At 42.2% G+C, this 26,172-nt stretch overlaps 1 protein-coding gene across 2 annotated transcripts; it reads right to left on the reverse strand.

Annotated features, from left to right (window-relative positions):
• Positions 1 to 904: 904 nt before the first annotated feature.
• SYT13 (synaptotagmin 13) lies at positions 905 to 26,172 on the reverse strand. 2 transcript variants are annotated; one of them, XM_074955330.1, is made up of 6 exons: positions 25,636 to 26,172; positions 18,563 to 18,785; positions 16,899 to 17,039; positions 14,645 to 14,958; positions 8,488 to 8,617; positions 905 to 6,150 (listed from the first exon to the last, which is right to left on the reverse strand). In XM_074955330.1, exons 1-6 carry the CDS (start codon positions 25,816 to 25,818, stop codon positions 5,846 to 5,848), a joined length of 1,296 nt encoding a protein of 431 aa, XP_074811431.1. In that variant the 5' UTR covers positions 25,819 to 26,172; the 3' UTR covers positions 905 to 5,845. The 2 variants fall into 2 exon arrangements, with proteins under 2 accessions (XP_074811431.1, XP_074811432.1); XM_074955331.1 differs by having other exon boundaries at positions 18,563 to 18,780; positions 25,636 to 25,768.

Consider the following 26,172-nt stretch of genomic DNA (forward strand, 5'->3'; position numbering starts at 1 on the left):
ACTGCATGCAGTTCAGTTCATCCCAGTTCAAAAATGATATATTGGAATTGGAAAAGGTTCAGAGAAGGGTAACAAAAATAATGAAGGGTATGGAACAGCTGCTATGAGAAGAGTTTAAGAAGCCTAGGACTGTCCATTTTTAAAAAAGAGATGACTATGGGGGATGTGATAGAGGTCTATAAAATCATTAACCATGTGGAGAAAGTGAATAGGGAAGTTTTGTTTACCCCTTTGCATAACACAAAAATGAGGGGTCAGCCAATGAAACAAAAAGGCAGCAGGTTTAAAACAAAAAAAAGGCAGTACTTCTTCACCCAATGCACAGTTAACCAGTGGAACTCATTGCCAGAGGATGCTGTGATGGCCAAAAGTATAAATGAGTTCAGAAAAGAATTAGATAAGTTCATGGAGGATAGGTCCATAGTTATTAGCCAAGATGGTCAGCGGTGCAACTTCATCTTTTGGGTGTCCCTAAACCTCTGACTGCTAGTTGGTACTGGATGATGGGATGGATCACTCAATAATTCCCTGTTCTTCCCTCTGAAGCATTTGGCACTGGCCACTTTTGGAAGACAGGTGACTGAGCTAGATGGACCATTGGTGTGACCCAATATGTCTGGTCTTATGTTCTTCACAGCTTCACTAAAGCCTCTCCAGCACTGCTTTTACATTTTCTTGCTAAAAATGTAGACAGGAATCTTCCTGTGCTTGGCAAGGGTGTGACCCTGAACTCTGTCTCACGCCACAGCATAACCTTATGCCATCTATGTACTCAATGGTATAACTCAAAAGGGCTTCCTCAGATTTCCACTGACCCACCACAAAAATGTTACACATCTGATTTGTGAGTTAGAGGCATAGGGGACAATTAAATCCCACAATTAAAACAGACACTATGTTCACAGTTTGGAATTATTTATTTACTATTGAAGATTTACATTTGTGCTGTAATGTCCAACACGATTGACAAATCTCATGCTCTTCTTTTGTGCTTTGGACTGTGAGTACAATGTAGACAACCAAAAGCTGGTTCTGTACAATAAAGACATCAGTGAAAGGGGCTGAGTAACCAGAAGAGCTTGGTCCTTCCTGTTGGAAGGCCACGTCACCATTTTTCTGTGCTGTTCACTATTCTTCCTTACTTTTGAGACTTACCAATGAAAAGAACTGAGTGCTAAGTATTATTATTTCCGATAGCTCATCACTCTGTTAACTTTCTTTAAGAGAACAAAATTCTGTTGTGATTGAGCTGAACTTTAAAACATGTAACATGTTCCATCTCAGCTCTGTAATTAGATCTAATCAGACCTAAACTGACATTCACAAAAGTGCAAGAAATGAGGCCAAAAGTTCAGTGCCTTTGGTAAATTTGTCATAGTGCTAGTAAATGTCATTGTGTTGAACTCTAGCCTCTGTTACTGATGTGGATTGTACCCTATTTTCCACCTCATTATTGAATCACATATGAATCATGCATTTGCTGGTGAATATCAATTGAAAACTTGCACTACACAGTACATAACAGAGAACCAATGACTCTTTACATTGTGAAGTGGAGGTAATTACAAGTGAGTCCAGTATGTAGTTCAGCTGGACATAATAGAAATCAAGTAATGCTGGTTGCAATTGTAAGATAACTGAATTTCCTGTGTATCGTTTAATGATAAAAGAGGGGCTCAGTCTGGAATCTCAGATCCAAATCCCAGGCAAACACTGGGGAAACTTGAATTCAGGCCCTTCAGCTCTTGGGCATCTCTCTCTAATGGAGCCAAACTACAACCTCCTCCCATCTTGAGGAAAAAAACTTTGTATCTGGTTCCAGCTTCCTGATGATGGGTAATAATATCATACACTTCTCTAGCTCCTTTCCTTGGAGGCTTTCCAAACATTGGGCCAGATTCTCCTCTCACTTATATTGGTGCAAGTCTATTGACTTTAATGGAGTTGCACTTCAATGTGTGAAAGCATAAATGAGTCCATCAATTTACTGAGCCTCATGCTGACCCTGGTGAGGATATATAGTGATCACTTCATTCATCACTGAAATGAAATTCCTTTGCATATCAAACACAGCATTTGTTTCACAGCAAGCAACCACACTGCTGAACAATTTAGGACTGGAAGTTTGAAATTGCAGTTTAGGGAGGACAGGATGTAGCTGCTACATCATTAGAATTGGGCAGGGAGATCAAATAGAACACTGACTTACAAAACATAGCATAGAAACTTTAATAACCAACAATTTTTTCCAACTATCCTCCCTTACTTCCATGCTGGTACATTGATTCAGCGCTAACAGAGAGAACAGAACTATCCACACAGCTGGGATACAGCACCCTACAGTTACAGTACATATTGTAACAGAATAGATGGGGGTTTTTTACATACTGATCACAAGTCAGGTTCTGTAGTCCCAATACCCTTTTCATGTAAAAAATCCACAGATGAGAAACATATATGACAAATGGTACATATGGAATTAGGGAGCTACATTTCCAGTGCTGTATCCCCTCCTCCATGCTACCCCACTATTTCCACAATTTCACTCCCCCCTGCACTATAACGGACCATAACAACCAGTTTAATTAATACCACCATGTTTGAATTGTGATCAATAACTTGATGACCTGGATTTCTGGTCAGAGAGATATCTGGTCCTTCGGGATCTCCAGTGCTAGCCAACTATCCTAACACCATGAAAAAATGCCTTATCATAAAAATAAGGCAGATTAACAGCACTCAGAGGAAACTGTAGAGGAAACTGAATGTTAAAATCAGTTTGCACAGTTAAAAACGAACAAACAAAAAAAAGTTCCAGATCTGTAGTAAGTCTACAGCCAAATTATAGATACTGCAAGAGGTTGGGATCAAACATCCTGAATGATACTTTAGTCTTATCATTACGATAAGTTAACACTATTAATTCATGGTATATTACTGTTTTATAATTTATAAAACAATGTAAAATAGAGATAATCGGAGGCTAAGATGTATGGGGTAAGATTCACCAACATGCAGCCTCTTATTTCAATCAAGTCTATACTTTGATTTAAATAAATGTTCAATCTTATTATACTGCTGTTGATATTATAGGCATTGTGCCATGTAAACTGGAATGCACAACAGCGTGGCTAACACAACTTTTAGCTGTAATCCATTTTTTTAGCATCTCCATGAGTCTTCCTCCATCTTGTTCAGAATTTTGGCTCTTGCTTCTTAATTAAGCAGCAATCTTCTGTAGGCAAGGGAACGAACTGTGAATAATACAGGTTTAAAGTGACCAAGCCTTATCAAATGTGGTGGAGATTAGGTAATTGTTAATATAAATGCTTTGGTTTTCGTAGTTTTACTCAAATTTAATGGTGGATCAATTCGATCATTGCTAGAATTAAGTGGATACACTGTAATTTTAGTCTCATGTCCTACTCTTACGTATTCCAGAGCTATGGACAGTATGATTATATCTTTAGCCCCTTGAATGCCTTGTCCCCATGCATGTCTCTTAAAGGTGAGCCTGCTGTTTGCAATGGAGTGGCAGGACAAGCAGTGAGCTCATAGGACATAGCAATATCTCTGTCGATGATACCCCTTCTGTATGCCAAGACACAGAAAGGGGAGTAAATAATTACACTTAAACCAGGCCAAATCTCAAAAGCACAAGAGAAAGGTGATGGTGAGTTAGTGGGCCAGTGAAGAGAAAGTCATTCAGTCCTGAGATGATGTAGTACCTGGCAGCCTTCTGGGCTGCTCTTCTAGGCAGTGCTGGTAACTAAGATTGGGTTTCAGTATGGAACTCAGCATCCAACCCAGACTGTTGGTGAAACAATCCCATGTAATTTACTCAGTCTCATCGCCTTCCTGGAACATAATCAGAATATCCAACACCTGCTCACCTCAGAAATTAGTCTATTTCTAAGCAGAAAGGATGGCAGTAAGTAGAAGGATTTGTGGCAAGTCATTGGCAATAACTGGATAGAACACCATCAGTGATTTTTCTGAATTGTAGGATGGATCACCGTTCTGTTCATTCCCTCTAGGGCACCTGGCATTGGCCACTGTCGGAAGACAAGTTACTGGGCTAGACCCAATATGGTCTGACCCAATATGGCCATTTTTATGTTCTTATGCCAGTGACCTGCATGTGAGAGACAGAGAGGAGAGCTCCCCCAAGAACACTGGGAGAAAGAGGTATACACTACTTATATAGAGAGATTTGGGATAAGGGACCTTGACACTGTCATGTTTTCAATGGCTTTTAGCAACCCTAAATCCAAGATATCAAAAACTCCAGCAATCAAGGAACAGGAAGGAATCCAGACACAGGGTTTGGCAGTGCTCACTTCAAAGGCTGGGTATGTACAGTACACTCTCAGAAGAATACTGAGATACAGAGGAATTCTTTGCCTCTCTCACTCTTTTTATATGATCTACTCTCTCTCTCTCCCATCTTTCTCTGTTTTTCTCGGTGTTCCTCTACTGTCTTTTTCCATTTCTGCCTCTTTTTCCCTTCACATAGCTTCTCTCTTTTTCATATCTCAGGAATCAGTTTATTTTTGCTATTTTTGTTCCATATGACCACGTAAAGCAATATGGAAAACATTGACTGCAAAATGGACACAACTATTGCAGAGACCACCCCCCCAATGGGGGCTTTGGTGATGAAGGTTTGTTGACAGGTCAGAAACCTGGGACTGAGTTATAACCTTCTGGCCCATCTATTTCCATTACTTGGTTTTTTCACAGGAAGAGAGATAGATTTTAAGTATATACCAGGGGAAAACGATAGCGTGTGTTAGCATCTCTAATTTGGTGAGGTCAAACCACGCAGAGAGCCCAGTCACTTCCACTAGAGAACTTGGCTACCACATTCTGAGATGGGAGAAGGCCTGAATTTTGAGCCTGAATTTTACATTCCCAAGAGGAGCTCAGAAATCCTGTGTTTCTGAAAAAAGGCGTACAGGGGCAAAAAAAAACAAAAGGGGGGGTTGTGCCTTTTTTCCATTTTGTATTCATAGAAAAATTCTTCTTGTACGTATTAACCTTAGACATGTCAATCTGCGCATCCCTGTTCTGTTGCAGTCTCTGTAGTAGAGCCAGACACAGACGGGGAGATCTCTCTCTGCCATTAATTGAAGGGCTAGAGGTGTTAACTCTTTAACAAAGAGAGTTTTTCTTCCAAATTGTTTGTCAAGTGTTTGATTTTAAAAATGTTAATAAAAAGACAAAGTGGTTTGAACACTGTGAATAAAACTCACTTCCCCTCTTATTTAATCAGGTTTCCCTTCTATGGTATGCTGTATACCTGCTAGCTCTCCAGTCATCTATAGAGTCTTCAAGGGAAAGCAGGGTAGATAAGACCTGAACATATAAAATAAAAAAACAAGCAGAAAACTAACTAAATAAATAAAAACCAGGCCTTCTTTCTCCATCATAAAGCAGTAAATAAGCCCATTTCCCCCCCTTTCAGCTCACCTTTAAATATAACACATACAAAAGCCTATCTGACAGTCCCCATTTATTTTCACCAGCAGCTTTTCAGTGTCAGAATCTCGTCCTTGTAGAAGTTAGAGGTCTGTTGGGGTCATGCATTCCATCCCTAGGAGAGAGTTCAGGACTCTTCCCTACAGTGTACGCTTCAGGACTGTGCCTGGTCTAGCTTGAGAGAGTCCTTGTGGCAGGAAACCCGAAAAAGGCAGTGTCCATAACAGAATGCTGTGATTGGTCATTTTGTGGATGGGTGTGGTTCACAGTCCTGCAAGATGAAATATAACTTGGCTTACTCCTCCTGACTCAGAGACCTCCCAGTATGAATGGCAGTTGGCTGGTCATGACAGAGATTGCCTGGCTACATATGAAGTTGGTGCCACATGGCTATCTGCCTCCTGGGGTTCCTCAGCATCTCCTCCCAGTGGTTCCTCTCTGTTCCTGTGGCATGCAGACCCAGGCTGCACTTGCCCAGTGATTGGCTCTGCCCGAGGCCGTCTTGGCTTAGCATTTCTAGCGCCACACTGGAGGCGTGTAGCAGCTCTTGGGGCACTTCAAACATGATCATCTCATTCCAGACTGGGTTGATCTTGTGTTTTGCATGCTTTGTCTGCTTCTTCTTCAGTTTCAGAGACTGGTGCTTCAGGATCACCTTGACAGATACATCTGCATGGGAAATGAAGGAAAGAAAGACACCACAGTGATGAGCACAGGACAGGCAGAGAGCCATTAAAAGAGAATCTGAACTAATGTCTATGGACCAAAGGAAAAGCACATGAGCAACTTCTAATTGTTTTCTCTCTCAAAATTATTTTAGGTTTCAGAGTAACAGCCATGTTAGTCTGTATTCGTAAAAAGAAAAAAGAAAAGGAGTACTTGTGGCACCTTAGAGACTAACCAGTTTATTTGAGCATGAGCTTTCGTGAGCTACAGCTCACTTCATCGGATGCATAGCATATCGTGGAAACTGCAGAAGACATTATATACACACAGAGACCATGAAACAAAACTTCCTCCCACCCCACTGTCCTGCTGCTAACAGCTTATCTAAAGTGATCATCAAGGAAGGCCATTTCCAGCACAAATCCAGGTTTTCTCACCCTTCCCCCCCCCACACACACAGACACACATACAAACTCACTCTCCTGCTGGTAATAGCCCATCCCTCTTTGAAACCTCTCTTTATAATGCGCATGATAATCAAGGTGGGTCATTTCCAGCACTAATCCAGGTTTTCTCAACCCCCCCCCCACACATCCCCCTCCAAAAACCACACACACAAACTCACTCTCCTGCTGGCAATAGCTCATCTTACAATGTGCACAGCAATAATCCAAGTTTAACCAGAACGTCTTGAGGGGGGGGGTTTGTAGGAAAAAAAAAAAAAAAAAACAAGGGGAGATAGGCTACCTTGCATAATGACTTAGCCACTCCCAGTCTCTATTCAAGCCCAAATTAATGGTATCCAATTTGCAAATGAATTCCAATTCAGCAGTTTCTCGCTGGAGTCTGGATTTGAAGTTTTTTTGCTTTAAGATAGTGACCCTCATGTCTGTGATTGCGTGACCAGAGAGATTGAAGTGTTCTCCGACTGGTTTATGAATGTTATAATTCTTAACATCTGATTTGTGTCCATTTATTCTTTTACGTAGAGACTGTCCAGTTTGACCAATGTACATGGCAGAGGGGCATTGCTGGCACATGATGGCATATATCACATTGGTGGATGTGCAGGTGAACGAGCCTCTGATAGTGTGGCTGATGTTGTTAGGCCCTGTGATGGTGTTCCCTGAATAGATATGTGGGCACAGTTGGCAACGGGCTTTGTTGCAAGGATAGGTTCCTGGGTTAGTGGTTCTGTTGTGTGGTATGTGGTTATTTTAGTTATTTTTGCTTTTTAACCCCATTTTATTAAGCCCCAGCTGCACAGGCAGATGTTATAGAATATCAGACACTACAACCTCTTCAGACTGAGATCAGCATCTGGAACTAGAGCACTCCTTTGGAGTTCAGGGAAGTTTGAATCCAAGGCTTTTGTGTACCCTGGGATAGAGCTGAAGGCCTGAGATGGAGTTTGGGACACAGATCTGGGATTGGATTCTGAACACCTCCAAAGTTTGGGGTTTCCATCCAGTATTCCATCCACAAAAGCAATGGGTCCCATTTCCCTGCATGGAAAGAACCTGCAAAGGGAAGAGGAAACTGCTGAATTCTAATATGAATTCTTTTGCCAGAGTGGATATGGCTTGTCCCATGTTGGGAGAATCCTATGGATTCCTTCCTCAACCTATGGATCCCATGAGATCACAGGAGGCAAGAAGGATTCACGGTGATGACTTTTGCCTCCCTTCTATCACCTGGCTATACAGGTCTTGCAGGTGCATGCTTCCAAAGACTCTCCCACTCTTCCCATAAGGGGATGTGGTGGGAAGTTCTGCAGTGCAGAGGATGAAGCAGTGCAAGTTAACGTAGCCTCAGGGTTGCAGGTTGGAGGGAAGTCTTGGAAGAATATAACTGGCTCCCTTTCCTTACCCTACTCCTTGAAGGCCTTCAGATGGTTCAAGGGCAAGAAAGGATCATTATGCACAAGCAGAACTCCCCCTTTCACAGGAGAGTGTGGCGAAGTGGTCTGAAACTGTTGTGCAGTACTTTAGTAGCAGGGCTTCTGGCTCTTGCTGAACCCCCTCTGCTCCACCCTCTCCTTGCCTGTCCTGAAACCACACCACAAAATGCAGTCTTTGCCACCATTGGTTTCTATCTGTAATTGGACCATTAATGGTCGTAGAATGATACAGTTACAATGAGTAGGCAGGTGAATATATGACTATGTGCTGTGTAACTAGGATATGACTACCTTAATTTATGTGCCGGATTTCTAGATATGGGGATGAGAGGCATTAGATTACATTGTGACTGTATTGACTCACCATAAATCAGGTCACCCTCATTACATTGTGTCGTATAGAAATTTGCCCAATTCCCCTGTTGCTGTTCCTCACTCACCTTTTCCCAGGAGATCTTTCAGCTGTTTGGAATGGAGATTCTTGGCTTTTATGAGCACCACAAGCAAGCGGTTTGCTGCTGGCAGATAGCTGATGGAGAGGAGTATCTCCCCATAGCCTGCATCCGGCTCCTAGAAGTCAAGAAGAAAAGCATGAAAGAAAGGCAAATTCAAAATCCACTCTTGTCCATACCATTGAGCAATGTGGGGCCAAAGATCAATGAGAAACTCTCAAATGCAGCAAGTCACGTTGTCTCTGGATCCTAGCCCTATTACACAAGGATCCCCAGTTAGACTAGTTGAGGTCTGATGGAACAAAGCAGAGAGTAGGCTCTTGGACAGAACTCACCTGAAAGGAAGTTCACAGTAGTGCTCTCCTCACTGATTCACCTGACTGTGTGTGTTAACCCTTTCATTGCTGCTGGAAAATAACTGTTTCCTAACAGCAGTGTCATTCAGTGGAACATTTACTTGAGAGAATGGAGAGTCAGGATGTAACAGATATAGTATGCTGGGCAGTACCAGAAAGATGTAAACAGAGAAATGTAGCTGCATCCCTTAGCCTTTATCCTTTTCTGACAGATTATCCTGCAGCTGCCTCTCCAGCTGATTAATGTTTCTTGCTTTGATTATTTCCTTTGGCCATTTGTTCCTTATATCAGCTACCCTTTATGTGAGAAAATTCTGTCTAAACTTAAGTCCTGGCTTTAAATAATCCAGATGTGCTATCCCCAGAGAAAGAGAAGAAAATGCCCACGGGTACCACAACACTAACTTACACTCATACACCGAATGAACCAGAGCTAGTCACTTAAGCTTGGAAGGGTATTTTAAAATATATATATTGTCATAGATATAAAGGGAAGGGTAATCACCTTTAAAATCCCTCCTGGCCAGAGGAAAAATCCTTTCACCTGTAAAGGGTTAAGAAGCTAAAGATAACCTCGCTGGCACCTGACCAAAATGACCAATGAGGAGACAAGATACTTTCAAAAGCTGGGAGGAGGGAGAAAAACAAGGGGTCTGGGTCTGTCTATGTCTATGTCTATGTCATGCTTTTGCCGGGGACAGAACAGGAATGGAGTCTTAGAACTTAGTAAGTAATCTAGCTAGATATGTGTTAGATTATGATTTCTTTAAATGGCTGAGAAAATTAAGCTGAGCTGAATAGAATGAATATTCCTGTCTGTGTGCCTTTTTTGTAACTTAAGGTTTTGCCTAGAGGGATTCTCTATGCTTTGAATCTAATTACCCTGTAAGGTATTTACCATCCTGATTTTACAGAGGCGATTCTTTTTTACTTCTATTAAAAGTCTTCTTGTAAGAAAACTGAATGCTTTTTCATTGTTCTTAAGATCCAAGGGTTTTGGTCTGTGGTCACCTATGCAAATTGGTGAGGACTTTTACCAAACCTTCCCCAGGAAGTGGGGTGCAAGGGTTGGGATGATTTTGGGGGGAAAGACGTTTCCAAACGACGCTTTCCTAATAAAAATAAACCCAGATAAATGTTTGGTGGTGGCAGTGGAAGCCCAAGGGCAAAGGGTAAAATAGTTTGTATCTTGGGGAAATTTTAACCTAAACCGGTAAAAGTAAGCTTAGGAGGTTTTCATGCAGGTCCCCACATCTGTACCCTAGAGTTCAGAGTGGGGAAAGAACCTTGACATATATATATGTGTGTGTGTATAAAATCAGCACTTGTGCCATTTGTTTTGCTTTCTTGGCATGTCTACTCCCAAATCTGTGAGTGATTCCCTCTATTTTCCCAAGCTCTGGTTTCTTTAAGGTAGATGCTCTGAATGATCCAACTTTCACTTTACAAGGCCACCGTTCTTCTCTGTATTTATTTTCTGCCATTAGTGATTGGCTTCTTAGCCTTCTGGCCTTCCTCCCTCCCTCCCTCCCCTGCCCTCCATGTATACCTGTAGGCAGAACAAGAAGAAAATAATCATACTGACAACTGATCTTTCCTTTGAAAATGACATCATTTAGTGGTGGGGAGTCAGAGGAGTGAAAGAGAGAGAATGTGTGTGTGCCCAGAGATATGAAAGGGGAAGTAATTATTCACTCAAGTAGTAGCAGCTTGTGACAGAAACCTCATTTTTATGTGAGGTTAATGGTCCAGAAAGGTCCTTGAAAGCCACTGTTCAATTGAGTGAATTCCCTTTGGACTTCCCAACAAAGACTAGAATATTTAGGAGAGAGTTCCCTTATCCAGGACTTTTTTGTCCCTTCCTCTCTCAGTTCTAAGTAGGCTATAAATATTTCAGATTAAGTTTTCTGCTTGCTGGCTGCGGTGGATGTGAACAGACATTCGTTAACAACAGATTTACTCTCTAGAAAATGTTGCTGTCATATCTATCTGATTGGAATGACTCATACACAAACCAGCCAAGAAGTCATTTCCAGAGAAACTCCAAACTCAGATTAAGCAAAGTCCTCAGAAGAGCCAATGTAAACCTTTTTCCATGAACTTAGTTAAGGTGTGCAGGCAGCACTGAATATCTTGTACCCATCCACCTTTTGAAAAAAGTGTCCTAAATCTAAATGAATCTAAAGAGAGGCAGTAGCCATGGATTCTAATCAGATTCTTGACGATGGCTATGTCTTCACTGAAAATATTATGTATTTACACATGAAGATACCTCTCTCAATGTAAAATCCCACTGGAGATAAGGCACAGGTGTCTCTCACCTCAGCGTAACTAGTTGAGGTACCTGCACTAGCTAAATCTAGGAAAAAACTGCTCTGACTTGTCTTCACTAGGATTTCACATCAAGAGAGCTATCTATCTCAATGTAAACACACATGTACACACACTTTTTTCCTCCAGTAAAGACATAGCCAATGACTTGCTCTGCAGCATTGGGGACTGACTATGTGGCCATCCAAGTATTTTATACAAAATAGAACAATTTTGACAGAAGAGACTGAGAAAGCCTTATCCCAAAATACCCTACACCACTGCGATTAGGACACTCTCCTAAAATGTGGGAGATCCAATTTAAAAACCCTGCTCCTGTGACCCCCCGGCAGTTTTGTGAATCTAGTTCTTCATTTCTTTGCTTTGTATGTTATAAGCTACCTGGAAATTAAATGAAACAGTTTGTGTCAGGTTGAATGAAATGTTTTGTTCAAATGGAAATGAAATTTTGGTTGACTTTTTTGATTCATCAAAATTCTTCTGAATTTTGGGATTTGGTTCAGGTAGAACCAATTTTTTTTATTCAGTTTTTCAAAATGGACAGTGAACTAAAAAAATCACTTATTTGCCAGACTCTAATTACCTGCACCATGAGATTTAATCAGTTAATAATGTTCGTGAAGCACTCTGAGATCTTGAGATGGAAGGTGCTATGGAAGCAGAGAGCATTAAACCAGTGGGAGGAGAGGAGGACACGATTAGTGGTACCAGCCTAACACCTGCAGCTTTTGTAATGTGGTGAACATTGCTCTGAGCCAGCAACAGCACTCCACACATTTCCGAAGAGCAACGACATCACCCAGCTAGTTGTGAGCTCCCCTCTCCGTTCTTATATCTGTGTAGGAGCATTCCAGAGAGAGTGGGTTTGACATTTTTGCAGCTCATAGCTTTTCAAGGAAATATCAAACTTTAAACAAATCCCAGCAACATTGTTCCTGGATGTACGCTGACAAAAATAGCTCCTATTGCTCTCTGATCCTCTCTCTCTTGCTCCCTTGTTCCCTCCTGTCCTGGCTCTCAATTAATGATTCATGACTTGTATTTAAGCTGGCTGTGTAATGATTGGTTCACTGAGGTCCCTGATGATGCAAATAGAGCTTTCACTGCATATCTTTCAGCTCAAACTGGGGCACTGTTAATGTTAACCTACTCCTCACGGGTTAGAAAAGGAATCAGTCTTGCCTTATCAAGTGAATGGCTGTAAAGATTGACCATGGCAGAGGGGACAATATGTCTAGGGCCCTGTCATCTTGAAGATGTATTGGTGTCTCCTAATCCTATATACAGAGAGCTTCTTGGCACCTTTTGTATAACGGCTATGGAGCAGATTTTGGCCTTGTCTCCACGGAAAAGTTTTTTCAGCATAGCCTTTGAATTTAGACCAATACAGTTATACTGATCTAATCCCCTGTGTAAACACTTTTATTCCAGTAGAAGTGTGGCTTGGCGGTGAGGGTGGGGGCTCATGTCCCTGGGGGAGGGGTAAAGTTAAACCGAAAAACGTCATTCTTAAACTGGAACAAGTGTGTCCACATTGTGTGTTGGGGGGGGGGGGGGCTTTATACCAGTGTAATTGGTGAAACTTTCCCCTGTAGCCAAGGCCAAAAACACCATCTGCTAAACTGATCCATGGCATCCATTTATTCCTACCATCCATCTGTCTATCTCAGGGTTTTCTACAGTGCTCATCACTGTAGTATGTGAGTACTGTCCAGGTAAATTAGCATTGTGGGAAACTGGTGATGCAGATTCCAAGTTCTATGATTCAAGTAAAATCACTGTGTAGTCCTCAGGAATTACAACGCCAGGTGCCACAAGTACTCCTTTTCTCTTAACGCCAGATTACTTATTTCAGGGTTCAGCAACACAGTCAGGAATGCTTGTCCCTTGCTGTGTTGTTTGCTCTGTCCAGAACCCTGGTTCTGACTAGCTGGGTACTATCTCAGTCCTGTCTCTATTTGATCCTATTGAATTTAAAAATTCACAAGTGCTCAAAATTCATGTGGTACTCACAAAAACCAAGAAATAATAGCACTGCCTAGATTAATGCAAGGTGGAGGCAGATGTTGTTTCCAACATGCAGCTTCACTGATGCATTGCAATCCTAATTTGCAGCACTCTCTGTATTCCACTGCTTGCTGCACCCTCCCCACAGCTCTGCAATGCATCTCCATCCTGAGGTTTTAGTTGGGGGCAGCAGGTGATGGCTAGTGGTGTTCTGTTTGTGACTTCTGGGTAAAGAAAGTAACAGAACACCACTAGCCATCACCTACAGCCCTCAACTAAAACCTCTCCAGCGCATCATCAAGGATCTACAACTTATCCTGAAAGACGATCCCTCACTCTCACAGACCTTGGGAGACAGACCAGTCCTCGCTTACAGACAGCCCCCCAACCTGAAGCAAATACTCACCAGCAACTACACACCACACAACAAAAACACTAACCCAGGAACCAAGCCCTGCAACAAACCCCGTTGCCAACTCTGTCCGCATATCTATTCAAGGGACACCATCATAGGACCCAACCACATCAGCCACACCATCAAGTCTCATTCACCTGCACATCTACCAATGTGATATATGCCATCATGTGCTAGCAATGCCCCTCAGCCATGTACATTGGCCAAATCAGACAGTGTCTACACAAAAGAATAAATGGACACAAATCAGACAACAGGAATTGTAACATTCAAAAACCAGTAGGAGAGCACTTCAATCTCCCTGGATACTCAATAACAGACTTAAAAGTCACCATTCTTCAACAAAAAAAACTTCAAAAACAGACTTCAATGAGAAACTGCAAAACTGGATTTAATTTGCAAACTTGACACCATCAAATTAGGCCTGAATAAAGACTGGGAGTGGCTGGATCACTACAAAACATAATTTTCCCTCTGTTGATACTCACACCTTCTAGTCAACTGTTGGGAAAGGGTCACATCCACCCTAATTGAATTGGCCTCATTAGCACTGACCCCCACTTGGTAAGGCAACTCCCATCTTTTCATGTGCTGTATATTTATACCTGCTTACTTATTTTCTACTCCATGCATCTGATGAAGTGAGTTATAGCCCATGAAAGCTTATGCCCAAATAAATGTGTTAGTCTCTACGGTGCCACAAGGACTCCTCGTTGTTTTTACTGTAGTTCAGTGATTATCATGTAACACAAGGAGAAGGGAGGGATGTGTAGGTGCTGGGACCTATAAGGTTAGGAGCTGAGTTGGAGCACTTTGATTACTTGCTGAAATGGTCAGATATTGAGTTGTGCTGCTGATCTTTTGAAGTCATTGGAGTTGTGGAGGCTCATCACAACTCAGAATCTGGCCCAGTGTAAATGCAGACCTGGTTATTACATGCCCATTGAAATACAGTCATATTGAAATAAGCGTCTCTAACTTTGGAAACTAACTCTCGTTATATTGCCTGAGCTACTGATAAGTATTGATGTGATACCTTCTCAGGGGTCTTCAGTTTCTCCCACTGCGCCATTCTGAAGGGTTCCCCCACATTAGCCAGGCTCAGTTTAATTTCCCCAACAATGCTGTGCCTAGAGAACCTGTCGCAGTTCCTCAAGGTGAGAGTCAACATCCCTTCTAGCACCTCCTCCTCAGCTAACGGGAACAGCAGAGCTTCCTCCCAGATGATGTGGTGCACTTTCTTCTTCAGCACTGTCTGGGCCCCTGTGGTGCCAGACTTGCTCACCAAGGTGCCCAGGATGTAGCAGTCACAGCCAGCATCCTGGTCCCCTATCATGCTTCCATGTATAGCTGGAGAACAAGGAGAGGGAAGCTTGTATTAAAAGAAACATCCTATTACAGGGCTAGGTATGCAAGGGCAGAAGGCTGTGGGGCCTTTGCCTGTCTCACTAAAGTCATAAAATAAAATGAGCTGCACAGACATCCAAGGTGTTGCTAAAACCTGCTGTTCCTTCTAACTAGCACTGGAGAGACCAAAGTCCAGGGCCCAATGTTATTTATTTTTCCTTCAGCATGCCCAAGAATCTTATTGTCCTTGTCCTTCAGCAAAAGCACAAGGATATTGTTATTGTCTGGGAGATTTTGTATCCCACTCAAGTAAATGTGCATCGCTCAAGGGCACTGAACCAGTAGCCTGAGAAGACACACGAGATATTTGGGAGGGGGGGGAGAGGGGATTTTAATTTATCTTCACACTGGATCAGAAAGAGAGCCTCGTATAAAATGCATTAAAGTCTCTTGGTCAGTCACAGAAGGTAGAGGTGTACAAGGCTGCTTAGCACATCTAGTCCATCCCCTAGGGACCAGTGCGGTATGTCCCTAAAGTTCATTCCCGAGTGTTTTGTCCAGTCTTTTTGAAATGGCTTCTTTGGGAGACCATTCCACAGTCTAATTGTTCTCAGTGTTAGGATTTTCCTCCTGATATTCAGCCCCAGATTTTCCTGTTCTTTATTTCATCTTGAGGCTGAAAGTTCTCAAATGAAAAATGTACATAAAATATCATTTCACATTCCATGAACAGTGACAAATGAATCTATCAGCCCTCCAGGCCAAGGGCTACAGCAACGTCTCTACTCGTCAGCAGGGTAATGTAGCAACAAGACCTCTTTCTGACTGCAAAAGTCAGTGTGCATGACTGTCCGTGGAAAGATACCCTTCTACCCACTGGCTCAGCAGCTGAGAGCAGTCAAGTCTTTGATACCCTAGAGACTCCTCTGTCTCCTTAAGAGAGTAGAGCTCCTGCTGAGCTGACAGGGAGAGCACAACATGCATATGAGAGCTCACTGAACATGCATGACAACCTCAGAAAGAAACTCTAGGCTGTGGGCTTGTTGCTGGCAGCTTGCCCAGCATGATGGCTGCAATCTAACACCCCTTCAGTCCTTGCTTAGGAAGGTGATAGCTGCGCTGGTTTTGGGGGGGGGGGGGGGGGGGAGACAGACTCATACTATCTGTGAATTACTCACTCAGCTCTGCTTTACACACCCCAAGAGGACTGTGACTAGCAAGCAGAGGGTTAACAGGGTTCTATCTCTGAGTAATAGCACAGCTCCCCCAACTGCCTGTCCTTAGTGAGATTGCCAGAGAGCCTGGTCATATGGCTAGGCTCAGCTGGCGGGAGTTACCTTATCCACAGGGTATATAAGAGGAATGTGATTTAAACATCTCTTCCTCCAATTTGGCTTGAGTAAGAGGGTTGTTATATGTAGTGTTACACCTTTCTTTTGCTAGTCGAGCTGTGCGAAGCTCTATAGATTTTCCTGTCACTTACGTGAATCATAAATCCATGAACTGGTTTGTCCTTCATCTGGATTTGCTTTACAGGACCAGACAGAAGGGCTAAACAAAAAAATGTTTGGCTGGAGGGGTGGGAGGAATTTGGGGGTATTGAGCCTGTCACCTCATTGGGAGCATCTCCTTAAAACAACAGTAAGAGAGAAGGATCCTTACCTGCCCACCTCAAACATGGGTGGAATAGGACAAACTCCTGATTCCCTCGTACTGCCTTTGAACACATAAGCTGTTGCTAAACCATGGTGCATTCTTTTCAAGCAGTGAAATCTCTTGGCAATTCTAGTTTGAAAGCCTCATAGCCAATAAAATGTCCCTCAGTTCTGTGGGGACATGTTGATTATTATGTAGGAGGTGAAATACTTTGAGTCAGAAGGTATCTTGTATCTCTCAAATAAAGGCTTGTTTATATAAAATAGGCAGAATGGGGAGCCACTTACCTTCAAGAAAGGCCACACACAGCTCAGCTTTCTGTCGATCATACCCAAGGGAATAGTGGAGTTCAGGGACCTGGTTACAGCTGGCTGCTTTCTCAGGGTTCAGGTGCTCAGTGACACACACATCCTGTACTGCACCTGGGACTGAAGTAACCCAGTTAGCAAGGCTTCATTCCTCATCAAGCCAAATTCACCACCTGACTTCACTGACTGTTCTGTAGCTCTGCCCTCCCCCTCTCACTTTCCACCTCCTTCCAGATGTGGACAAGCTTCACTTTCTGTGTGCTACCTGGGCTTTAGCCATACCTCTCACTCCATTATCAACCCATGGTAACGACACATGTGCTTGCTCTTGGATTTCTTTTTCACATATTCCCTGAATTAAACTGTAAGATTTTTGGGGTAAGGACTTCACAGCTGACTCTGATCCCACTTACTACGCTAACAAATTTTACTAAAGCTATTGGAATGAATTCAATCCTTTTTAGGGGATCCTCTTTTCCACACAGACGGCCACTGTTACCTTAATTCCCACAGAGCCTGGCTCGGTTGAAAGTGGTGAGGCTGGAAGGTTGTGAGGCTGTTTGGATTGGAGTATATATTATGTTAATTACCTCAAGTAAAGCAACAGGCAGGACTGAAAAGGAAGCCACAGTATTTGATTGTCAGATACTGGTGCATGCAGTATCAGTTTGGATGAGGTGCTGGAAGGCAGCAATGGTAGGGGGCTGGGACTTATTCCCCAAGCAAATGCCAATCAGAGTCAAAATCAGTGTGACATGGTATACAGAGGAGAAAGCAAACAGTTCTTGTTTTATTTTAATAACACTTGACCTATGGAATCAAGCACAGCAGGAAGCCAGAGCACTTGTGGAGCTGGTAGTGCACAGAAGATAGTGCACTGATACACACACCTCAAGCTCTGGTGCCAACCTATGTGCAGCCGTCTTGCTTTAGCAGCCCAGTCCTATTGCCTTCCTTCTGACGCTGTAGGCTGATGCTTAAATGCTCACCTCCCCTTCTTTCCCAGTGTGGAGGGGTTGGGAGAGTGGCCTCTGCCCAGAAAGAGACAGAGAAACTGTCAAGTACTGCCAAGTGATTTTTCAAGTTAAAAATAAATCTTTATATAAACCATGCATGGAGTGCATTGTGCCCACTGGAAAATCCCCAGGAAGACTGTATTAATGTTATAGCCACCAGGATCAATTGTGCTATTAAAAAGGCAACTCAAGAGGTAAAATCAATATGGGCACAGAACCATCACAAGCATGAAATGCTGCCAGATGCAAACAGTTAGAATTAGACTCTCTAAGGTCAGAGGACTCTAGACTTAAAACTATTCAGGGCACTGATGTGTGCCCCTGCTTCACTAATGGAACCCTCTGATGGACTCCATCTCTACTTTATTTTAACCAACCACATTTAAAATGATGGTGGACAGAGCAAGCCTCAGGTGGTTTGCCAGCTGAGCACATTTGTGCTGGGATCATTGAGAGAGAAGAACTATGGTGCCCCAAATGGTCATTTTTACATCTACCATTCTGATTATAACTGCATTTTAATCCCGTGTACAAGTCCTATGTTGCTTATCAGACACCTGGGCACTGGAGCAGTGGATCACCAGTCTGAAGAGGAAATGGTTCCACTGGACTTGGAAATGCTCCTACCATTTTGAGGGAGAACAAATAACTCCTCATTGACTTGTATCTTCATTCTGTTCTGATCCTGAACTTCATCTTTTCCTCTAGTTGGCTCTTCAGTTGACTTCAAGGCATAATCCACATAATTAACAATTTCTGGGGCAGTCATGACTGGCTTTGGGCCATAGATGTTGGGAAACATCAGGAGGGTCCGAGGCTGGATGGGTTCAGTAGTCTTCTTAATGCTGAACTGAAATAAAGATCCTGTTCATTATTCTGTATAGACTAGACTAATGCTACCAGCTTGCCCAAGAACAGCTGAACCCAGACCAAGGGAAAAAATGATCCAGCCAGTCATTCCTAATGCCATTGTTACTTGGCTAATTGAACTCACTGCATCTTCTCAGTTTGTGTCCTCTTCAGACTCACCCATCAACACATTTGTTTGCAACAGAAAAGGGAAACTTTCCCATTTGTTGATTTTCCCCTCCCCCTTCACAGTAGCAATACACCCATACTTTATATTCTATGCCAATTCCTTACCAAGCTCAGATGTTATGAATGGAGCTGGGTCTGCGCTGTGACTGTATGATCCAAAGGAAGCCAGTCATCAATCAGGCAGACTAGTTTTGGTGCTCGGAGGAGTGCCCACACTACCTCCTTGGGAAGGTGTAGTAAACATTTCCCACATGTTTGCCAGCCACAGCCTGACAGTCACACCTCCCCACATGTTTTGGGATGTCCAATGCCATTGGCAATGCTGTGTTACTTTTTCTGTCACTGGACTCAGGAAACACAAGGATTGGGATTGTGACTGCCCCTAGAAGTGGGCAGGCTTATTGCATCCTAACAGACCAGACCTAAGAGTCTAAAACTGTTCTTTCACCAACATGCTCTGCAACTATTGAATCTTATTATCTCTGTGTTCAGGACAGCGATGGAAAAACTCCTTTCTTGTCCCATCTACAGCCAACTACCTAAACGTCTGTTCTCTGCTTCTGAACATTTATTTACCCTCTCTCATCTAAATATTTCCTGTGGTTGGAGTTATCATCTGCTGACTGTATTCTGATGCTTAGTTTGAAGCTCAGAGGCCTCTGAGTGGCTTTATCTCAATTTCAGTAGGAATTTTACAATCAAATTGCTGGCTGTTGTGAAACTAAGTTAATGGAGTTGCAGCTAAATTGAGCCAGGAAAGCGAGTAGCAAAATAACTTCATACAAGCAGCAAAGGAAATATATGTAATGTTTACTAAAAAGAAAATTTCCATGAAACTGCTTAAAGGGTAACAGGCTCAAGAGGAGGTTGGGGGGCAAACCTGGGGAATGGTGATCCAGTGGACTGTAAATAAGTAAATTGCAGTAGCTTTAAAAATACATAGAGTCCATAGTGAGAGGCAGTGTGGTCTAATGGATAGTGCACTGGACTAAGAGTCAGAAAGCCTAGATTTTATTCTAATCTCTGTCACTAACTGACTGTGTAATCTTGGGCAAATAACATTACCTCTTTGAGCTTCTGTTTCCTCTCCCACATGTTGTCCATCTTATCTATTTAGACTGAAAGCTCTTTAGGTCAGGTAATGGTTCTTACTATGCATTTGTCATGTCTAGTACAATGGGGCTGTGATCTTGACTGAGATCTCCAGGTGCTATTGTAATATAAATAACAACAGTTTGGCAGTAAGGATTTTGAACTCGAGATAGGCCTGAGTCACAAAGTTCAGGCCTAGGTTTCAGAACTGTTCAGATTTTGTTTAGCTGATTATACAGAGAGGGACCAGTTGCAAAGTTTGGAGTGGGGTCAGGTCCATCTCAGTTTTAGATCAACAGGCCCCGCCTTTCTCTCAAAGCTTCATGGGAAAATATTAGCAATACTGTCCTCTGTATGATGGTTTTTTTTCATTTCCCTTGGAATCATCAGGCAATTGGCTACTGATTCTGGTTTATAGCTCACCCAGCACCATAGTGTCTGAGCACTTTCCAGGGAACAAACAAGATGACAGCATCAACAAATTAAGGTAAAAGTTCCTTGATTAGATGGACCGACATTTTGGTCTGATAGGTCAGAGTTCGTTTTATGATTTCAGTCCCATGCTGATTCACAAGAATCAACACAGAGTACAAAAGGATAGTGCGAAAAGCACAACAATGAACTCAGAGCTGTGGGATTGTTGCTATAGCTCACCCAACATAGGAACCCTTCATTGAGAAGGAGAGGCCGGTGAAAAATCTGTCAATGGGACATTGAATTCCACCCCCACCTACACTCTAAACATTAATCCGAGCTATGTGTAATTTAAATCACTCTGTGTGAACATATATTTGGATTTGTCCATGGAAAAAATAGAGACTGAGTAGGAGCTACCCCAACTCTAATCAGTTTGCTTTCGTGCTTCTAAAGCATTTAGAAGATCTTGTGTGAAGGGTGCTGGAGAAGTGGAAAAGACTGTTTTATTGTGAGCAGGCTGTCATGGAAGGATCTCTTGTCCCATTAACTGCCAAGCTATTTCATTTTACGTTTAGACTGAGAGAGAGAGCGAGAGCAAGACAATATTCTTAATTGTAATTAATGTTTTTCCATTAGTTACTTTGATTCATATTAATAATGAATGTGGATGGTGCCATGGGAGAAGCAGCTTAGAGCTTTTTACTCCTAGACCTCATGTCCTTAGGGCATATTCACATTCCTCAAGGAGCAGCTCAATAGCGCAACCAGAATAATGTAGTTTGGTTTTTAACCACACTCTGCATGTGATGCTCACAGAATCATAGTGACATAGCCATTAGCAATGGAAGAGTGCTATTAGGTCATTGCCTCCATCTCCCCAGGTAGCCAGTACAGGATTGTTCACTATAGTCCACTATCAATGCTCTCTCCACTCTAGTTTATGACCTCTGGTCTATACTCTTAGAGAGAAATTCACCCCTCTGATGAGGGCCAGCCCTGGCCATAAGTGGGACTTACACAGTGAGTAAGCCTCTTGCTGGCAAAAAGGAGGGAGTGGGATTTCACTCTTAGAGATTTAAACATCAGTTCTGAAATACTTAAACTTGAAATAACGGGTTCAAATCCCAGCATGGTCAGGTCAGACTTTCTTCTTTCTAAAGTAAATCAAGTGTGTTCTGTGCAGTTGGCAGGACCCTCTGGGCAATATCTTGGGGAAAAAATGCCCCTGGTTGCTCTACATAGACATTAAATATCCTATGCCATGGAGCTTGTGACCAACATCGCCTCTTCCTTCACTCTTATACAAAGAGTGCTCTGCAATAGCTATCCACCTGGCTGCTGCCCTCCAGACCAGAGGTGGCTGCATTTCAGTGGTGTACGTCTATACTACATGAAGCAGCTGAGGAACTTTTGAGATGAAAGATGCTATACAAATATGAAGTATTGTTATTACTATCGCTTCCCCTGCTTGCTAAAAGCCCAACACTTAGTCAGGAAATCCATCAGCACACAACAACTAACAGCTTCACTGGGTTTACATAATACGTTCATGTCTGCTCTTCAGAATTAGAGATGAGAGACATATGCAAACCAGTGGGGACCAATCCACCCCCTCCTCCAACTGCATCTGCCTCTGTTTATTGTTCATGCTGCCAGTTCTGCTTCGCAAGTGCTGGCAGCTGATACTCTTACTGAGCATTGCCTGCGGAAAGTCCCTTTTACAAATCAAACTACAGCAGCAGTCTTAAATAAAGTGAAGAGCAAGAGAGCGTAATCCATTCTATGTGAAATAAGACCAAATTAGATAGGACGCTGCTCTTGACCCTTCTGTGTTCCTCCTTGACATTATTAAAACGCTGGCCTAGATTATTTCCTTGGCTCATCTTGTATCTGACTCACAAGCAATGCAAGCTTGTGATTGTTACTGTCTCCCATGCTCTGAGGTTTTTTCAAAGTGACAATATAAAAGCCGCCTTGTTTTACTTGTTCTGAAGATATATCTTTGTTTGCACAAGACCCAATCCTGTTTATAGGTGCTTTTCAGAACTCTGGGGCTTTTCTATACAGCAGACATACAGCTTGTCTACCCAGCTCTGGCAAAGTGCACTCGAGAGGTATGATTTGTAGAGCGCTCTAACATGTGGTGCTCTAACTGCCCTACGTGGTGCACCCTAGGAGGTAACTAGTTCATGCTGATGTAGTCCCATTTCAAACAATGTTAGGTCAAGGTTAAAGAAAACAACATAACAGTGGATCCAATATAGTCTAGCTTCCTCTCTCTTCCTCAGAATCCCCTGATATCGACAAGCCTCAATAATAAAGCGTTCCGAGCACTGGCTAGGTAGGACATACAGTGTATTAAAGTAGCTTTCTGTTCGTGGACGAAAAAAAAGACAGGATTGTTCATAATAACAGACACAGATGATATACAGCACTTCACAGACATAAAACTAGATTTGAAATTAATCTTTACAATGAATATGGAGTACTTTTAAATTGGAGACATTTTAGGGAGTGCATGTTACTGGCAATAGGTTCCCTTTAATTTGGAAAGAACTAGCAAACATATGGAATATGGGAACTAGGGACATTTTGCACCTTCAGTGACAGAATGCTCTGTTCATCTTTCTGGAATTCTTGCCAAAAAAAAATAATAATTAGATACTAACCATAATACCTAACTGATGATCAAAACATTAGTCTCCTCCTAGTGCTCTAGGGTAATAATGTTGTACTAAGAGCTGGGTGAATAATTTAACAAGATATTGGTCACATACTATATTAAAATATTGCAAGCTTTGCTAAATTAATAAATATTATGAGAGCCTGAACCTATGAGGTTCTGGGGACCCTGAGCACAGTTTGATTTCAGTGGTAGACCAAAATGCACTTCAGTGGTAGATCTGAACGCTTAGCAATTTGCAGGATGGGACCCGAAGGGAGAAGCTGCAGAAATGTATTAACACTTTCCAAAGGCTTTTCTTAAAGTCTTTCTCAAGATGTTATTCAAGAAAGTTGGTTACTCCAAGGGTGAAGTCATATGAAGAATTAAAAATTGGTTTAGAGCTAAAACAATAAAAAGTAGCATTAGAAAAGAAATGGTCTTTGTGTGAAGAAGTGGATAATGGAGTGCTCTGTGGATAGTGTCGTTCAATATATTAACAGTCTGGAAAACAGGTGAAAGTGATGCACAATAAAGGTTTGAAATGAAATTTTTCAAAGCAGCCTTGGGGCATGAGCACCCAATTCCCATTCATTTTTAATTGTAGACTTTGAAAATCTCAGCCTTGCTGCATAGTATTGTATCAAAGAGCAAACTGGAAAAATCAGCAGATAATAATCTATTAGGTTAGCCAAAGCTAATGAGAAACCTGAGGAGGACCTAGGAAACTGGGCAACACATTAACAGATAAAATTCAGAATAAATACAGGCAAATCTCCATTGGAAAACACACTCTACCCTACTCACTGAAGGGTTCAGAAATAGCTGTAATGTCTAGGGGAAAAGATCTAAGTTCAGTAAGGGTATCTACTCAATACCCAGTGGCAGTCCAAAAGAATCAATAATATGGAAACCTGGTGCCATTATATGTGTACACCACAAATGTTATCAGCTTTGAGAGACAAGGTGGGTGAGGTAATATATTTTATTGGATTGACTTCTGTTGGTGAAAGAGACAAGCTTTCGAGCTACACAGATCTCAGGTGACCTGAAGAAGAGCTCTGTGTAGCTTTAAAGCTTGTTTTTTTCACCAACAGAAGTTGGTCCTATAAAAGATATTACCTTACCCACCTTGTGTCTCTAATATCCTGGGACCAACATGGCTATAACATTGCAGATAATCAGCTTTAGCCATCTTGTGTCTCAAAACAACTGCAGCAGAAATATGGTGAGACTGGGACTATTTACTTGAGAAAGAAAAAAAGAGTCCATTATATAGGGACTGAGTATGCACTAATGAATGGCCCAGAGAAAGCCAATTACGATTCCTACTGCAGTTTCCAATGAAACAAAAATAATAGAGCAGTCCATGTAATTTAAAGGCAAATGAATAAAGACTTTGTTATACAATATATCATCAGCTTTTGGAACTAGCTGATGTAGCATATTATAAAGGCAAATTAAGGTTTAGTAAGAATGAGAAAAAAATCATTCAACCCATATAAATGAGAATAGCATCTACAGTAATACGAGCTAAGGTAAAACTTTCAGTGACCATCAGGCTTTATGTTCCAGACCTGAGGTCATAATCAGCCAAGGGAAAAAAGTTTTTAAAAATAATTCTCCTCAAGGTTCAGTATTGAGTATTCCATAATTAGGTGCATCAGGGAAGTGTTACAATTTACTGCTGATGCATCTGGCCACTGACAGGACACAGGAGTAAATGGACCATCAGCCTGTTCCAGCCTGCCAGTCCCTATGCTCCTATTTTGATTGAACCCTTTGAGCAATTAAGTTAGATCACCAGGGATATCTGGCATTTGCAGCACTTCAAAACAGCTGTTATAGTAAGTGAAAAGGAAAAGAAAAAGCAGGTCACAGTAGGCATGGTGAGAAAGTAGACTCTCCACAGTTAAGGTTGTTACTAGATTTATATTATAAACCTTATTTTAACCTCATGTCTTAACTTTCCTAAAACTTCATCTGTTTCACATGTGGAGGAGGATTGTTTTCATAATAAACCAGCTATGTACACAGAAGCCTTTCCACTATACTGCTGTAGCCATAAGTGTCTGTGTGTGCAGAGAGAGAGAGAGATTATAAAAGATTCTGACACTATTGATATTCTGCTCCTACTCTGCACACAACTATGTTCTGACTGCTTCTTAGTAGAGTCCAGGTTTCTGTTCTAGCCAAATGATTTCCCTTGGGATCTAGCCTGACAATTCGAGTGGAATTTCAAATCTTCTTTTTCTGTATTTTTGCCACCAGGAGCTTTCTCTTTGGTAAAAGAACCGCTGAGTTGACTGTTGCTTTGTGCATTTTGCAGGTCACCTGAGTCTCCCTTCCCCCACTGAAATGTTGCTACATCCTGAATCCTGCAAACAAATAGGATGTGATAAATCACCCACCACAGTCTGGCATGGACTTTGCATTCCTGCCATCTACACTTACAGAAAAGTGGCAGAGTAAATTAGAGAAGGTAGTTTACCTGCTGGACTGGCTGAAGCGTACTGGGCTTAGCGTTTTCACTGTCCATGTCTTGGTCCTTTCCCGAGAGTCCTTTCCTAGGTTGCCTGCATTTGCACAAGCAGGTAAGACCGCAGAGGGCAAGGATGCTAGTTGCAGTCCCCAAGGTGGCACCCAGAGCTATAACTGGGACAGACAAAACCATTGTCTCAGGCTGCACAGATGTTACGCAAGAATCATGCGATTCTTCTTCTCAAGCAGTATGTATTTCATTCATTCCCTTTCAGAGTTTAGCCTGGTTTCATTCACTTTGAAGTAAGAAAAAGAGTTTCAATAACAGCAGGGAAAAGAAGTGACTCTGAAGAGAGAAATAAATTATTCCAGGTTTGCTAGGCAATGAGGCAGCCTCTCCAACCTGCTGATGGAGTTTCTGGTTTTATGTTCCTGGCCAGGCAGGGAAAAACAGAAGTAGTAGTGGCTGTGGTGCCTGCAATCCCTTTACAGCCGCAAGCAGGCAGTTTTCATTGAAGCTTGTTCTCCAGCTCCACGGGGAAAAGTC

Source organism: Natator depressus, chromosome 6 (genome assembly GCF_965152275.1).
Source record: "Natator depressus isolate rNatDep1 chromosome 6, rNatDep2.hap1, whole genome shotgun sequence".
Classification (NCBI taxonomy): domain Eukaryota; kingdom Metazoa; phylum Chordata; order Testudines; family Cheloniidae; genus Natator; species Natator depressus.

Excerpts from the sequence above, each read along its gene's own strand:
- SYT13 (XM_074955330.1), bottom strand. The coding sequence starts at position 25,818 with ATGGTTTTGTCTGTCCCAGTTATAGCTCTGGGTGCCACCTTGGGGACT. Across the intron at positions 17,040-18,562 it reads ATTTGTTCTCCCTCAAAATG|TCCCAGGTGCAGTACAGGAT; the intron begins GTAGGAGCATTT and ends GGGTTACTTCAG. Across the intron at positions 6,151-8,487 it reads GAAAGATCTCCTGGGAAAAG|ATGTATCTGTCAAGGTGATC; the intron begins GTGAGTGAGGAA and ends TTTCCCATGCAG.